Source organism: Hypanus sabinus, chromosome 13 (genome assembly GCF_030144855.1).
Source record: "Hypanus sabinus isolate sHypSab1 chromosome 13, sHypSab1.hap1, whole genome shotgun sequence".
NCBI lineage: Eukaryota > Metazoa > Chordata > Chondrichthyes > Myliobatiformes > Dasyatidae > Hypanus > Hypanus sabinus.
The window spans coordinates 106,216,525-106,233,999 of NC_082718.1; the positions used below are offsets into that span (position 1 = coordinate 106,216,525).

The 17,475-nt window shown below is 39.6% G+C and overlaps 1 protein-coding gene across 1 annotated transcript; it reads left to right on the forward strand.

Moving 5' to 3' along the window:
- Positions 1-225: 225 nt before the first annotated feature.
- Positions 226-16,959, forward strand: coq5 (coenzyme Q5, methyltransferase). The gene is made up of 7 exons (XM_059988355.1): positions 226-425; positions 2,904-3,053; positions 7,373-7,600; positions 9,449-9,555; positions 10,813-10,901; positions 13,889-14,000; positions 15,247-16,959. The coding sequence occupies exons 1-7, from the start codon at positions 245-247 to the stop codon at positions 15,346-15,348; spliced, it is 969 nt and encodes a 322-aa protein (XP_059844338.1). The 5' UTR covers positions 226-244; the 3' UTR covers positions 15,349-16,959.
- The last annotated feature ends 516 nt before the right edge of the window (positions 16,960-17,475 follow it).

Sequence of the window (17,475 nt, forward strand, 5' to 3'; positions counted from 1 at the left end):
CTGAGTGTGGTGCCCACTCAAGATGCCCATCATCAAGATGCCCACTGTCCCAGTCACGTTCCGTTCTGGCTGCTATTGTCGGGTAGGAGGTGCAAAGGGCTCACAGCACCGGTTCGGGACCATCGTTGTTGAAACCCCGCATTAATCCTCCCATAGCAACGGAACAGGAGCAGCCGCGTGACCCCTGACGTTCGCCGCTTACCCCGGAAGTGGAGCTCAGCTCCTCTTCCGGGTCAATAGCAAAATGGCTGTTTGTAGGGCATTGCGGTTGCTGGCCGCCGACTCCTGGGGCGGGGTGGGTTTCCTCATTTACGGCTCGAGGTTTGCACCCTGTGTTTCTGTTAGAGCTCATTCTGGCAGCGCCGAGCAAAAGCAAACTCATTTCGGATTTGAGAGTGTGCCCGAGTCGGAAAAGGCACAGAGAGGTGCGAGTGCGGGCGGTTCGGGCTGCGCTGGGAAGGTTCCTGAGGCTGGGAGGTAACTGTTGAGCCTGTGCTGTCCTCTCTGGCCCTCCCATGTCATCATAGCTCTGGTAGTAACGAGTATTCTCTTAAGGAAACTGGGCTAAGTATAAGAGTAGAATTGGGCTATTCTGCCCGTTGTCAAACAAGCAGCAGCAATTGGACCATAGGATTCTAGGAGCAGAATTGGGCCATTTGGCCCATTGAGACTACCCTGCTGCTCAATCACCTTTTTTAAAAAAAATTCCATTCTCCTACCTTTGTCCTGTAACCTTTAACCAACTTGTCTATCAATAATCTTTCTATCTCTACCTCATATACACCCAACGACTTATCCTCCACAGCCCCCTGTGGCAAAGAATTCACAGAATGCCCACCCTCTGCTTGAAGAAATTCCTTCTCATCTCACTTTTAAAGGAATATCCCTTTATTCTGAGACTCTGCCCTCATCATATACTTTCCTACCAATGGAAATGTTCTGTCCTGGTCTTTCGGTATCCAGTAGTTTTCAAAGAGCTCTCCCTTCATCCTTCTGAACACCATTGATTATAGACCCAGAAAATTCAATCACTTCTGCTGACAAGTACAGGTCTGTTACAAGTTTAAGCTGATCGAAGTGGTGGAGGGATCCAGGCTGCTTTAAGTGATGATTTTGGGTTGGTGGTAGTCTAATTAATAAGACCTGGCTCTTTGATAATTGCTTTGGATCGAGACACGTACCCAAATGTGGTGCCATGTAGCTCAGCTACAGCCCTAGAGGATGAGACAGGAAGAGAAATTAGTTTTATTCCAGATGAAATGGTTGCTTTAGTGTTTTAAATGTGATTATCATGATAGTTTATCCTGACTAGATCTCTTGATTTAAGCTGGGTGGGGGAGGAGGAGTGCGAGGAGAGACAGGTCATTGTAAGGCATACTGTGATTGAATTATATTGTATTCTGTTACATTGGCTGTTATGAAATTCAGTGCTATACTTTCTTGGTCTTCAGCTCCCTTTTTTTTGTAATTTTGCAGTGTCAGTGTACAGATCATCAGTTCCAGAAGATGACTTAAACTTTCTAAGTGTAGTCTATGAGCAGATACCCTTGTGTGTAACCTTGGTAAAGTGAGGCAAATGTTTGCAAATGGTGAATTTGAAAGCAACTTTACCATAAAGCTATGTGTTTAGCAAGTAGCAGAGCAATTCTATTCATTTTTAAACTTATGTCCAGATGTCCTTTATTATGTTAGCAAAGTCTTTGCTGTATCCAAAATTTGATTAGCATCTGTTTAGTTGGAGAATTATGTTAAATCAGTGAATCCTTTCCTCTTCCCCTTCACACTTCTCTGAAAGAAAAGCATGAAGTTATAGAAATTAAAATAACTATTTGAAGGGTTGAATAACTAATTGAAAGTGTTTAATATTAGTGAAAAGGCATCAGGCCCAAGTGGATTTAAATTCTGTCAATAACCAGCAGAAAGAGGCCTTCAGAGTAGAAAGTCTGTTTTGTGCTGGATTCCTGTGGATAAGGATGGGGATCCGAGGTTAAAGGCCCTAGATGATGATAGTACAGGAATAAAATGGAAATTTATGACGAATATGAAGTTCACAATCAAACTTGAAACCTGGAAAAAATGAAAACAGAGAAGAAAATCTGAGTAAAGATGGTCAGATGATTAGAAAAAAGAATGTAATCTTCTGGCAGAATTTATAAAATAAGAACACTGAAAAGAAAGTTGGGGTCAAATTAAAACCAGAAAATGAAATCAGCCTAGTGAGCCAGGCGCCATGGCAACGATACGATTTGTGTACTTGACTTCATTCAGCAAGATTCTGCACTTTACAATAAAGAAGTAAAGAAATTAGTTTGAACTATTATCATGCATGTATCATTGGTTTCTAAGACTCATGGGAAAAATATTGATAACTTCACCAAAATCTTTCAGTCTGTCAAGAATGTTGGAGTAGAGCCAGAAGGCTGAAAGAATGCAAATACACTTGTTTTTTTAATGAATGGAGAATTCAGACATTTGCCTGTCTGCCTAACATTCTGATCAAAGGCAAAGTTTATTGTCTGCACATACAAAGATTACTAAATGATATATAAAACACAAATTTGTAAATGCAAGTTATGTCTGACTAGCGTGATGGAGATACTAGCTTACCTTTTCTGGAGATTTGTGAGGATGTTAAAATTGCCTCACAGTGGACAAAGAATTTTGGTGGCCTGCTTTCCATTCCTAACTTCAGTGAAAGAAGCTTTGACCAATTATGTAGTTGATAGGTATACAGTATATGGATTATACATATGGATGTGATGTTATGTATAACAGCTCCAAACACAACCACTGCGCCAAAGTAATGTACCCAGTCAGCATTTTGGATCTAAATGCAAGTTTAATCAAAAGTACTTAAAAGCAGTCTAATCCAGTTACAATTATAACATTTATTTTATTCACAGTTTACAAAGTGTTTAAAAATGTTGCTGAGAAATATGATGTAATGAACGATGCCATGAGCTTTGGCATCCACAGGTTGTGGAAAGATACACTTCTTCATACAATGAACCCACTGCCTGGAACAAAATTACTCGATGTCGCTGGAGGGACAGGTACAGTAATTACTCATAGTTTTCCTGTACTATTAATAGAATCTGAATATTCTATGAGTCTTGAAGTGGTTGCTTTCCTGCCAGCTACTACCACCTTTTTTGTCTCTTTAAAAAATCTTGGACATTAAGTTATAAACAACAAGGAAAATATTGCCACCCTCTACTGTATGACGGTTATCTTGCTTTTAAAGAGGGTATCGAGTAGCCTAGTCAATGAGAGAAAGTCATTTTCCATTATTTGTACATTCAGAAAGAAACTGATTATCCATTGAATGTGATTTGTATTAAAATTTGAAACAAAGGGCTAAATTGGTATGTTAAGGATTAACTACTTGACCAATTTTTTTTAAGTGTCAACCCAGATGATTTATACCAGTGAATCTCAAATTTTTTATGGATTACCAGCACCTTGGTACCCAGACTCCATTCCAAGTGTCCCACACCCCTCTCATGACATAAAATCTACAAGGAATTTTGATTTATGAAGCACAGTGAAAGAGAATAGGAAATGCAAGTCCAAAGTGGTGACAAGTCATTGCAAAAGTTATTCAAATCTATTTAAAGCTACAAATTATTTTTCATTTAGTTACAGAAAAAAACATTTTTCATCAACGATTTCAGAGAACACATTTACTACTTATGGTGTCTTCTTCCTTCAGTTCCACTCTTGAAGAAGGGTCTCTGCCTGAAACGTTGACTGTTCATTCATTTCCTTAGAAGCTGTCTGACTCGCCGAGTTTCTCCAGCATTTTCTGTGTATTGCTTTGGATTTCCAGCATCTGCAGACTTGTATTTATTCACTACTTCATTGCTTTTTCACCTTTCAATGGGATGGACAGGCTTGGTGCAGAGATATCAGGCTCTCAACATCAGACTGAATGTCACTCAGAAGGAGTCTCAGATTCCCACGTTCAGTAATCTGCAGTCTGATTCGTTGCTTTGAAAGAACTCGGGTGACGGCACTGAAACCGTGCCCTACTAACTACGATGTTGGAAAGACAATAAAGAGCATCTTGACCTTTTTCCACACTGCAGGAGAGCATTTAGAGATTTCTTCCTGTAACCAAATGATATGAATTTTTGAACTTCTACTTCAGCTCAAAGTCATTTTGTAGCGAGAGTAGTTCTTCCTCCTTCCTTCCTGTTAATTCCTCACTACAAGTGTTCAGGAATGGATTTATTACCCAATCTGGAATTTAGATTGAGAGAAGATCCTGAAATCTCTCTGACATGTCCTGCAGCTCACCCGGATGGACACAGTATACTTAATGGCCATCATCTGGTCTTCTTTCTTCCTCTTCCAATTCAGAGAGGCTCAGAAATTGGAAAAGGTCGCAAAGGCCAATGTTACATTTAAGTAGAAATAACTTGGACAGAAATGTCGAGACAACTGATTTGATTTTGAAAAGATTCACATAATTTCCTTGCAATTGAAGATTGATTTTTATTAATCTTTGCAAATAATTCTGACAAATAAGCAATGTCATGCCTAATGCTCTTGAGTTGATTACCAAATGAAGCATTTAAGTCTTCAAGGGATTTTATCATAGTTTTAAAATGTTCATAAAAGCATCTCAAGCGTTTCCTTTTGAGAGTGATCCGATGCACATGTGTGGCAGCAAGCATTCAGACTGTTTATCATTCTCAATACAAACCTCTTGAAATAGTCAAGAATTGAGAGCGTGGGACTTGATCTTATTTACTGCTGTGATAACAGTATTTACTGACTTTTGTAGCCTGTCACTTAGACCTTTTGCAACAAAATATTGTCTGTGAATCACAGAGTGAATGGTAAATATGTTAGATACAGCTTTTTTCAAGAAAGTAAAATCCCTGAGGTAGTGCTTTACCTGTTGTACAAGAAAGAAGGTAGGTGAAAGGAATGTCCCTGTTTGGAAAAATTACTCAGCAACCTCAAATATTGACTCCCCTTCGTATCTGTTTCTATTTCCCTTGCAAATAATAATTTTTGAAACTTGCTTTCACCTTTTCTGAAGCAGCCACAAACCAACCAAGCAAAGATTCGTTTCCCGGCAGTTAGCGTGACACTATTACAGCTTGAGGTGTCAGTTCAATTCAGACATCGTTTGCAAGGAGTCTGTATATCCTCCCTGTAAAATGTGCGGATTTTCTCCAGGTCCTCCCACAGTCCAAGGACATACCACTTAGTAGGGTAATTGATCATTGTAAATTGTCCCATAATTGTCAATTTAACCTCAGGATAGGTTAAATTAGGGGTTGCTGCACTGTGCAGCTCAAAGGGCTGGAAGGGCCCATCCTGTGCTGTATCTCTAAATAAACTGCAGGGCAACTTGTTGTCCGAAGTATGTTACACAATTGTCTTCTACATTCTCGGACATTTCATCTGTTTGTCTTTGAACAGTTGTTGCTGAGTGGAATTGCTTTAGTTATTAGGTCTGGTGACTTAGGCAAAATCATACTTCGTTACTGCTGGCAGAATCAGTTCTTCTCCTATTGTATGGGGCTTTCCAGATTTAGCAGTGAACCATGAAATGTTATATGAAGCAAGCAAACAACACTGTTTTGTTGTGAAGTGTTGGCAGATATCTTCTGAAATGTTTTCTATTTCTGGAAGTTCTCACAAAGTGAAAATAAGCCAGGTTTCATTTTCTTTATCAGAATATGTTCTCTTCAAATGCTTGAGGAGCCTGGATGGTTTCAGTGTCTCATTTGTAAAAGTAAAACAGACACATTGGCTGCTGTTGATTGATTGATGCTGCTATAAGTCCGTATTTCACATACTCCACATTATACTTCTACACTCTTTTGTTTAGTCTACTTCTGCCATTTACATTGATGAAATTACATTATATTGTGCCGTGTAATGTGCCCATGTGAATTTTGTGTTTATAAGAACAGAGAAGATGGATATTTGGCTCATCAGGTCCATGGCTGCTGACAGGAAAACAATCATTTGTCCCATAATCCTCTCATTTCCCTCTACCTTTACCCTGAAATACTCTTTTTTTCAGCTTTTGAACAACTCTCCATTTGTTTCTTTTGCCCATAATCTACATTAAGCTTAATTAACAATTAAGTACACCTTGAAGATGTTGGAAGAAACAGCAACATGGGGGAAATCCATGCTGTGTTAGAAAGTGTGTGCAATGTAGTGTATATTGTCAGCTTTTTGATTCCACTCATTCTAAATCTGCCTACACTATTATTTTACTACAGAGGGAATGCATGTTACTTAATTGCTTGAATGCTGGAAAATATATTTCTTTTGGTTGCTCCTGCAGCTGCTAATTTAATTTCTCATGCATGATTTTTTAATTATTTTCTCCAGAATCTTGATGGATTAGTAGTATTTCCATGTATTTAAACTGTACAGTATAGCTTTCTGAGCTTTACCATGCTTTTTTTGAGGTATACATACACTTTTAGCGGGGATCACTGATTAAGACAAAGGAGTATAAATTATTTTTCTTCCTCCTTTTTACTCCCCCAGTACAGATACACAACATTCAACTGAGATCAGCAAAGGCTGCTCTGTAATTGCTCCAATTTTCTCCACCGAACATCAGGGTAGATGTATTGAAGTTAGCACTGATTTTTTTCCTATAACAGTAACTTCATTCTTGTGCTTTATAGTCTACTTTGAAGCTGTTTGGCCAGCTTTCAGTTATTTTTATTGCTAAATGTCATTGGGGTAAGAAATTTCCTGGCATTCAGTAGGTCCTCATGAAGTACTGAAGAAAGCTGAGATTCTGGCCAGCATAGTAGGAAGAGAAACTGTTATGTTAGTTACAATGTGAATATTGTTAAGTGAAAATAACATGTATGTTTAGATTAGGTTAGAGTAATACTTTCTGTTCTTATATTTTATATTCTTAAGAAGTTGACAGTTGTTTAACTAGTTGCCTGGTGATACTTGCCTTTAAGTTGTACAGCTGTAGGAAACTACCGCATCGTTGTCCTGAGTAAAACATATCGTGAATTTTTAAACTCTGTTTGGGTAGTTAGATTAACCTGATGGGCTGACTATCTCTAAAGTGGGTTGACTCCTTATGTTTAGCAAACATCACGGATGAGTCCAAATCAGTCTTCTTTGCTGAAAGAACATTGATTCAGTAAGCAATGTTTGACAGCATTTAGGAATGGCTGATACTTAATGTATTATCTCACTTGTCACTGTGCTTCCCATCCAATTACTTTATTGTGCCCTATCACTGTGATGCAGATTATTTAATGCTACACGATTGGAGGATTATGTCTGGGACTTTCCTGGTTTGAAAGGCTCTTCCTCAGATCGGGAGGATTATAAAAGAATTAAAAATGCTTTTTATTTTTTTCAGGAGATATTGCCTTCAGGTTTATGGATTATGTAAAATCGCAGCAGGAAAGACGAAGACGGCAAGCAGTGAAACTTCACCAGAGTCCTTCATGGCAACAAATCAGTGATGCTTATCAACAGCAAAATGAAGCTGATTCAGATCTGGAATCCAAAGCAGTAATCTGTGATATTAATAAGGAAATGTTAAAGGTTGGAAAACAAAAGGCAGAACAGTTGACCTATTCTGAAGGTAATGTACATTTAAATCTTAATTTATTTCCTCTCAGTGGATGGGAAAGTAAAAGTGAATTGGAACATCAACAAATTGGTCTCGGTCCAAAACGTCAGTTGTTTATTCACTTCCACCGATGCTGCCTGGGCTGCTGAGTTCCTCCAGCACCTTGAGGGTGTTGCTCTGGATTTCCAGCATCTGCAGGTTTTGTTGTTTGCACAATTTTTTTTTCCTCTGCACATTGCATGTTTGTCAGTCTTTTTTTAATGGGTGTTTTTGGATTGTTTTGTGGCTGCCTGTAAGGAGACAAATCTCAAGGTTGTATAATGTTTATGTACTTTAAACTTTGAATTATCCCATGCAACATACAGACCCTGGTGGACTCAGTGTGTCAGGCACAGCTTGGAAGTAAATGGACAGTCAATGAAGAGCTTTCATCAGGATTGGAAAGAAAGAGGGAGTTGGCCAGTATAAAGAAATGTGAGGGGCAGAGTGAGACCTGGTGGAAAATGGATGGTAGTTATCCCAATACTGGTGGATTGAGAGAGATTGAAAGCTTCAATATTAGTTCTGTTTGTGTATCCAGAAGGATCATGTCATTCATTGTGCAAGTGCTCAGTTCCTGTTTTAGAGTATGAGCAAATTCACCAGTAATGGAGAAAGCTACAAAAGGGAGTGGTTGGAGCCAAGAGAGGGATCAATCTCTGGGCCACAACTATATTTTTGTACAGTATCATCAGGTACTGCAGTACTTGATCAGGCTAGTTTGTCAAAGGCCTATTTTGTTTTGAGATTATTGGATTTATTAAGCTTTTTAGGGATGAGCTTCCATTTGTCCCATCAGTAACATTGTTGTTTATGCTTCAGATATGTTGCTGTTCTCTCCCCATTCCTCAGCTTCATTTCTTTTGAAACCCTTACATCTGCCTTCAGACCTGACCATTCCTATACAGACCTGTATGGTCACCCATCTCCATGAACTTGAAATCATTCAAATCCTGCTGCCCATATCCAGATATCCAGGCTCTGTCCAAATTCCCCTGTGTTGCACCCAGTTGAGCAAAGACTTCAGTTTGAAATTCATGTCCTTGTTTTCAAGTCCTTCCATTGTCTCATAAAATTCTTATGCCAGGTAAGGTCCACTTGCAAATCACTGCTTTCCTTGCTAACCTACATTGGGTGCCATATATTACCTGCAATTAAAAGTGCTGCCAATTGAAGTGTGCCATGTCCTCACACTTCTATAATCCCATACAGCCTTTTTCTATTCTGCATCCCGTTCCTCCAATTTCTGATCTCTTTAGTCATTACGTGTTAATATTTAGCTCTGACAAAGCCTCTTTCCACATTGTCTATCTCTCATTTTCCTACTCTTTCTAAGACATTGTCTAACCAAGCTTTTCACCATCCTTCATTGTATCTCCCCTTGTTTGGTAAGTCCTTGTCTGATTACTTCATGAAATATGCAGACAGTTCTCCATTAAAGGTGGATCCTTGTTGGGAGAGAACCTGGATTACAATTTATATTAGATTGTACATTAGTAGATGCTTGTGAAATTGATTGGAATGTTTTGAAGCTGCTTCACTAAAGATTCCTTGTATGCTGAAACAATTTTTACAATGTTTAGACATTTCCCCAAAAAGCTCCAGTTCTGGCTGTTTTCCAGTATCTTTGTCCTGGTGATATAATTCTCCTGAGATAAACTTAGTCCAGCTCTTACTGTTTGCCCATGGGTAGAATACAAACATCAATCAGAGGTCAGATGAGAGTTGGTTGTAAGGAAAATTAGTTGGAAGGAGTACTTTTTGAGTAAGAAGATTATAGGATACTGTATCTCAATGTTCATATTTGTTTATTCCTTGCAGGTTTGTCCTGGGTGGTGGGAAATGCTGAAGAGTTACCATTTGATGATGACAAGTTTGATTTTTATACAATTGCCTTTGGAATTAGAAATTGTACACACATTGATCACGTAAGTACCTGCACAGAATCAGCCGTGACTAAGTTGTGATCACTTCTGAGAGAAAGCTTTCCTTTGCCACTTTCAGTTATTCTCCCAATCCAGCCATTGAAAATGCTGAGCTGACACACGTAAAAGTGCATTACAAAGTTTTCAATCCCTGCAAGACAAACACGGCCTAGGACACGACGACTTTTTTAGTACCTTCAAATACCTACTTTAACCAGAGTTGTAGATGTACAGACTTATCAACAGCAGAATTAGAAGTTTTCAAGATTTTGAATTTGGCTTACATCTCAATACCAAGTAAATCAATTTCTCGATTATACAATGCCTTCTCTCATGCCAAAAATGAAAACACATTGTATTTTAAACAGAAGTGGGAGAAAGAAGGGGGATTGGTGCTTTCAGAGGTGGTTTGGGGAAAAAATATGCAGTTTTCAGTGGTCTTCAACTAACTCTTTGGCACATTGCTGGAAAAATATTATAAGCTACTTCAAGACCCCATACTAGGAAAAATATAAGGACACAAACATGTTGTGTTGGAGATGTGGCTCCAAGGAGGCAAATCATTTCCATATTTTTTGGAATTGCCCTAAATTAAGTTTATATTGGAAAGGTATTCACAGAATATTAGTTAAGGTATTTAAGATACAGATACCTCTGGACTTCGTGACTCTCTATTTGGGGCATGTATTGTTTTCGGAACAGAAGGAAGATAAAAAGTTGCTGCAGGCCCTTTTAGCGGCAAGTAAGAAATCAATCAGCAGAAAGTGGCTAAATCCAGTATCACCTACTTTAGAAGAATGGCCTAAATTTATTTTGGAAATATTTAAAATGGAAAGGATGACTTACTCCCTGAGAATTCAATAAGAAAAATTTTATCAAATTTGGAATAAATGGATTGAATTTATAACCCCAATGTGAGCATACTTTAGATGATTCTCCTAATGGTTCATACTGCTTTTCTCATCAACATGGTAACAGTGTTAACATAAGCTACCTTGGTTTGAATGTTCACTGTTTTAGTTCTGGAAAGCGTGGAATTAAAATTTTAATAAAATTCTAAACAAAAGAAAATGCTGAACTATTTTGGAGTCGAGGTTTAAATGCAGTGCACTTTGCCCAATATATCTGTTTCCACCTCAACAATGATGTCTCTGTTGCATATAAAGTTTCTGTTAAAACACTCTCATCTTAACTTGATGAAGCAGTCGAGTATCTCAGGAGGAAATTCTAGTATTAAATATTCTTTTTTTTCCTCATCAGGTATTGCAGGAGGCTTATCGGGTGTTGAAGCCGGGTGGAAGGTTCCTGTGTCTGGAATTCAGCAAAGTAGAGAATCCAATTATTTCCAGGTACTTAGAGTAAAGCAGCATTAATGAAGCAGAAATAACTGCTGTAAGCAAGTAACACTGGGGGAAAATTGAAGAACAAACTGTCATTGTTGGAAAACTGTAATGAAAAAAACACAGGAGCTACTGTGTAGTGAAGCAGTGTCTGCGGAGTGATTAGTAAAATTATTGTTTGCGATCAGAGGTCCTTCCTGTTTGTGTCAGAACTGGCCATTTCTGACGTAACTAAATCTGGTTTCCTTTCTTCAGAGCTGCTGTCTATTCTACTGAGCATTGTTTGTCTCTATCGCACAGTCCCAGCATTTTCCACTCGTTCAACTCTCTCTATTTATACATCTCGAGACAGATCAACTGAGATTGACAAACATTCATCAGCTTTTCTCAGGTGGTATCAGCAGCATTTGTGTCACCTAGAAAACCTTGGATTCTACCCTGTCACAGATATTCCCTCTATTCTCTCCACGCCTCTTCTTCCTTCCAATTTAAAACATGCTTATTTTCACATCTTTCCAATTCTGATGAAAGATCCTTAACTGGAAATGTTCCAATTGCTTCTCTCCCTACTTTAACTGCTGAGTATCCATCTATTTTGAAGATTATTACTATGATAGAAGCTGGCTTTCTCTTTAGAAAAGCAAAAACAGAATTAGCCAACTGGCACTTTTCGGCAGCTCTGTACTTCAAAGCTAACCTTCTAACTGAATAACATTACTCTGCACTGTTCCAATGTCACTTACATTCCAAAATCTGTTGATCTTTGTTTTAAATTAGCTCAGTGCTTAAGCCTCCACAGCCCCCTGAGATAGATAATTTCAAAGTTTTACCAATCTCCAAATTAAAGAAAATTTTCATCACCTCAATCCTAAACATCTTGCTGTTTATTGTGGGACTGTACTTCTGGTTCGGCTCTTCATCCAAATCAAATTCTCTTCATCCAACTCAATGAGATTGCCTCTCATCCTTCCAAGTTGTAATAACTCAAATCCTGCTTGAGTCAATCTCCACATACAGCAAATTTATCATCCCTGGAAGCAAAGTACCAAATTTTCACTGCGCTCCCATACGACAAGTGTGACCCACTCCTTCCTCTTAATTCCACCTGGTTTTGTATTGTCAGCACATCTGGAAATGTGCTGTTTGATTTCCCTCAGCCAAATTATTGCAATGTGTGGCGCATGGCCAAGTGGTTATGGTAGTGGTCACCAACCTTTTTAAGCCCAAGATCCCCTACCTCGGCAAGATCAACCCCAGATCAATTAGTTACACACATGCACACCAGGGCAGAAAAGACCAGAAGTAAAATCCCGCAACCCGGAAGTGGAAATAATATATGAACACCAGGGGTACTCACCCTTTTATGCACTGTGGACCGGTTTAATATTGAGAATATTCTTGCAGACCAGCCGACGGTGGGGTGAGGGGGGTGGGTGTTAATCACCACTGGATTACAGCGATAGTCAAAGCAGGTTCCTTATGTCCAGTCTTTTCTGCAATTTAGTTTTCGCGGCTCTCGGCACTTAGCTTCTGTTCCGCGCTGCTCACGTTTTTTCCGCTCACAAAACTCAACACGTTTGTCTTTAAGTGCGGGGCGCTTGGACTCGAAGTGCCAAAGCAGTTTTGAGGGCTTCATTGCCTCAGACAGCCTCCCACCCGCCAGACGCCTTGGCCAGGTGCGGCTGGTCGTGGGTCGGGTGAGAGGTCAGGGCCAGAGGTCCCCGTGCCGGGGCCGCAGCGGTCACAGTCCGGAGTGAGCGAGCAACCGAGCGAGGAGTGCAACAGGGCAGACGCCCCCCCACCCCCCCCCCCCCCCATAGGATCTATCAGCTGACAAAAGTTTGTTTCAATGGATCGCAGCAAGGTAGCTGAGCCTGAATTAGGTCATCTGCGAATATTTTAGCATCGGGTTCCCCACGAACATTCGGTGTGTTAAACAGGTTTAGAGGCGGCGCTCTCGGCCAGTAGCGACAGCACTTCCTGCCGGCCTTGCGAGGCCGACCAGTGATCCCTGACACGAGGGTGTCATTGCGGTTAGGTGACTGATGACCTCGTGTGGGTTCAAGTTCTACAGTGGGCTGACAAGTAATGAGGAAAGGTGCAGCTGACTCATATCGTTTCCTCCCGGCCCGGTGGTTGGGGACCACTGAATAACACTGTAGCGTGGGGGAGCTACACGCATGCGCACTGGGCAGAAAGAAAGGAACTAAAACCCCGTAACACGGAAACAATCCCTCAACGATATTTGTGTATTTAGGTTTTTTTTTGGGATCTACTGAGAAAGTCTGAAAGACAGACTAGTTGATCGTGATCGATGGGTTGGCAACCACTAGGTTAAGGCGTTGGACTAGCGATCTGAAGGTTGTGAGTTTGAGCCCCAGCCAAGTCAGTGTGTTGTGTCCTTGAGCAAGACACTTAACCACACCTTATTCCAGTCCACCCAGCTGAAAATGAGTACTGGCAAAATGCAGGGGGTTAATCTCGCGATAGGCTGGCATCCAATCGGGGGGGGGGGGGGGTAAGGATTTTAACTCTCAGTCACGTCTCACCACGGAAACCGGCATAAGCACTGGCCTGATGAGCCTATAAGGCTCAGGACAGACTTTAACTTAAATTATTGCAATAAGTTGTAAATAAATAGCTGAGGGGATTGGCAAGGAAAAGTGATCAAAGGGAGTGTAAAGCTAGGTAGAAGGGTGAGTTTATGTGGAGGAACACTGGATGTGTACATTACTGAAGGTGGAAAATTCAATGTTCATGCTGTTGGATAGTAAGTGGAATTTATGAAAGTGACATAGTGATGAATAACTTCATTGCCAGGGCACAGAACATCAGCTCCTTAAAGGTCATGGTACAACTGTACAAAACATTTGTTAGGCCACAGTTGGAATATTGTATCCAGGAAACAAATGTTTTGTATAACATTTTTGAACATTGCTCTTTATTGATTTTGAGGCTTATTAACTTAGTGCTTGTACTTGTTCTCTTTTGCCCAGTCTTTACAGTCTGTACAGTTTTCAAGTGATACCTGTACTGGGGGAGGTCATTGCTGGTGACTGGAAATCCTACCAGTACCTGGTGGAAAGTATCCAGCGATTTCCTCAGCAGGTAATATAACTACTTAGAATACTTTAAAGCCTTCAACTTATATACTCGCGAGAGTTGTAATCAGTTTTGGAACTAATGTTTAGATGTGGCTCTAACTAAATTGTTACTTGATGTCTGACTACTTAAAGCTGGCTGTTAGAGTTTCAATTATATTTTACACATTATAGGTTCCACTGTCCATAAACAAATTTCAAATGGAGGGCTGAGGTTGACTGCGTTGTCGCCAATTAACTGGACTGAAAACTCTCACTCATTCCTTATACTTCATTTACTTGTGCACAGAGAGAACAGCATGACCTCTGTCACTGCACTGTTCCTCTTGAGTCTGAACAGAGGAATGCCTCTTTTATGCAAAATCAACTAGCAGTTACAGATATTGACCAATTAGTAACTTCGTGTATGTTCAATTTCCTTATTTGCAAGATCAATCGCTATTCATAATACAGGTGTTAAACGTTAGTAGAAATTACAAGCAAAGAACAACTGATGATACTTTGAGTTTAGTAATGGTCCTTAGTCAGGGTAAGTGTGCCTTGCATCCTTCCATTTCATCCTTGTCTCCAAAATCCAAATGGCTCCAGTTCCTGCTGTGCTCTTCAAACACCTTCCTTGTGTGGACATTATCTGAACCGAAGTGTTGCTGCAACTTCCACGACTGTCTAGAGCTGGAAATGTTGTCATCTTCTGCCTTTTCCACCTTTTCCTGAGCTGCTTCACTACTTTTTATCAACATGAACTCACATTTGTGTTTTCCATTTCACCAATGTGACAGTCCAGACCTCTACAGCCAATGAAATTATAGTAGGTAATGACAAAACTATGTCAGGCAGTTTGCCCAAAGCAGAGTCCTACACACAGAAGTAATAAGATGACTGGATAGTCTGTACTGTAGATTGCAGGATCTACTTTTTTGTACACACACCATGTATAGAGCAAAATAACCCTCTGTAAAAGATCTTATTGGAAATACAACAGCTTCCATGCAGTGGTTTCTCTCTAAAATATATGGGGTAAGGTTTCAATTTTCTGAGATTAGAGTCCCACTTCTGAGATCAGCCAGCACTTACCTTTTAATTGTCCTTATTTATCAACTTTCTTGTAAATCTTCCAGCTAGGTTACAGTGTTATAAGGGAACATTCCTAATTAGGTGTGTTTTATTTTGTTGTCGAACGGCTGCTGGGCCTCCACTTGGAAGCTCTCATGAATTGAGGTAGTCATTGCTTTCATTTGTGTCTTTATTTCCAGGAGGAGTTCAGAGAAATGATTGAGGATGCTGGATTTTACAAAGTGGAATATAACAACTTGACCATGGGGATTGTGGCTATTCACTCAGGATTTAAGCTGTGAATTTGAAGTGACTGAAAGAAAATCGAGATGCTCAGTCACAGAGAAACATTTACGTGCATTACTGTTTTTGGTGCAGAAACAGCTATGGATATCACTGAGTTGATTATTCACTAGCAACCACAGAGTTGGAGGGTAAAATCTAACAGTGCAGCATCATATAATTGTGTTACACTTGTACTGTAACGGTGCAGGTACATCTTATCTGCTCCTGTTTTGTGTTGTTTTCCTCTGTGAGGATGTGTTTTCTGGTTTCAATGAAGAAGGGCCACTAATTGGTTCAAAAAATGCCTAAAGCATAAATGAAAATTTGGCACAGATGACTAAACTTTGAAACGATCAGACTGTTAAAAATGACACTTAAGTTCTGAGATGTTTTATGTCATGAATCCCAGCAGTAGAATGTCATATATTAGCCACAAATTTATTTAAAAACTTCCAAGATTTTTCAAAATGACTCATTCTCTTTCTCTCTGCATGGTATAATGAAAGGTATGGATATTCAATGAGACACCAAGGCTCCTCTTATTAACAGTTTTACTTGTATTAGTTAAAAGGAGGTTCTATTTGACTTAGCCCATCATTAAGTGCAGAACTAATGTTATGGCCAAGAACAAGTACTAGTTTCACATTTCACGATAGAATAATGCATAACAATATGCATTAGAGTTTCTTCACAAAACTAGTTCCATCATGAATTGTCTTATCTGTGGTGTTGGGTGAGTATGGGATCGAGCATGCTATGGTTTCCTCAGCACCAGACTGCAGTCCTATTTAGCAGTCTGAGAATGGAACTCTTAGATTGGCTAGATGCTGTGAACCAGCATGTAGAAGCTGACGTTGTGTCTACATAGGTCATCACCTTGAGGGAGCATGTAATCGAATCGCCAAGGATGAATCCTTAAACAGGACTATACATTTCCTTAGTAGATTAGCATTCATACTGACCTACTAAGCTCCTATATCATTCTCTACTTCAAGACACTACAACCATATCTGACATCTATTTTGTGAGAATACCATTGGTATTCTTATCGTTTTACCTGCTGAGATTATGCCCCTGACTACTTTAGGAGAAATGTGATTGCATTGATCACTCTCCATCTTTCATTGTTATCACCTCTGGTTCTAAAGTTCAGATTATTCTACTGCTGCTTCCTCATTGGCAAAGTGCTCTCCCAGAGCCCATTTGTTGCACCTCTAATCTTCCTTATCTATCACTATCCATATAGACCTGCAAAGTTGTTAGTGGCCTGAGTAAACTATTGGCTACAACATTTGAATAGAGACTTGGTATGTTAACATACAGTAGTGAACAGTTCTCAAATCTAATGAACCTTAAGATTTTTGTAGCAGTCCATTAAAATGGACTCAATGGTTAGTTTCTCTTCACCAATTTGTACTGCAATTAGTCAAACATTTCATTGTCATCCTTAAAAAGATCAGAACTGTAATGCTGCCAGTTTGACAAAAAAAAATTCTGGATGACTAAGCTTTGTAGTGTGTCTGCTGTTCTTTGTTTTTTTTTATGAATTCGTTGTTTCATATAAAAGGCAGTTTTGAATCACCCAGTAAGTGAATAAATTATGCAGATCATCCTTGAGCAAAATCTTTCTAATGGTTTCAGAGTGATTTATTGGTGTCAATCCAATATTGATCTTTTTTCCTGATCAATGACCATACTAGAATATCATTTGCAAAATGTTTAAAATATTAGTATTATCAATATTTTCCTGAATGAAAGTTCTTTCATGATTATCCACAATTGTTTACATATCTACCAAATGTGTAAACAAACGGAGTAGAAGGAGACATAGGAAGGCTTGGTCTCGAGAGGCTGAGGACGAGCTTCACTCCAAGTGAGGTAAGGCCGGGTAAGTTCCTTTAAAAGGAGAAAGTTTCAAAAGTTGAGGCAGGTAATGGGTAGATCATGGCAGCTGAGATCGGCCCTGTGGTTTGTTCATCCTGTAGCATGTGGGAAATCAGGGATACTTCCAGTGTCCCTGACGACTATGTGTGCAGGAAGTGTGTCCAGCTGCAGCTTCTGGCAGACTGCATTGAGCGTCTGGAGCTGCGATTGGATTCATACTGGAGCATACGCGATGCTGAGAAAGTCATGAATAGCACATT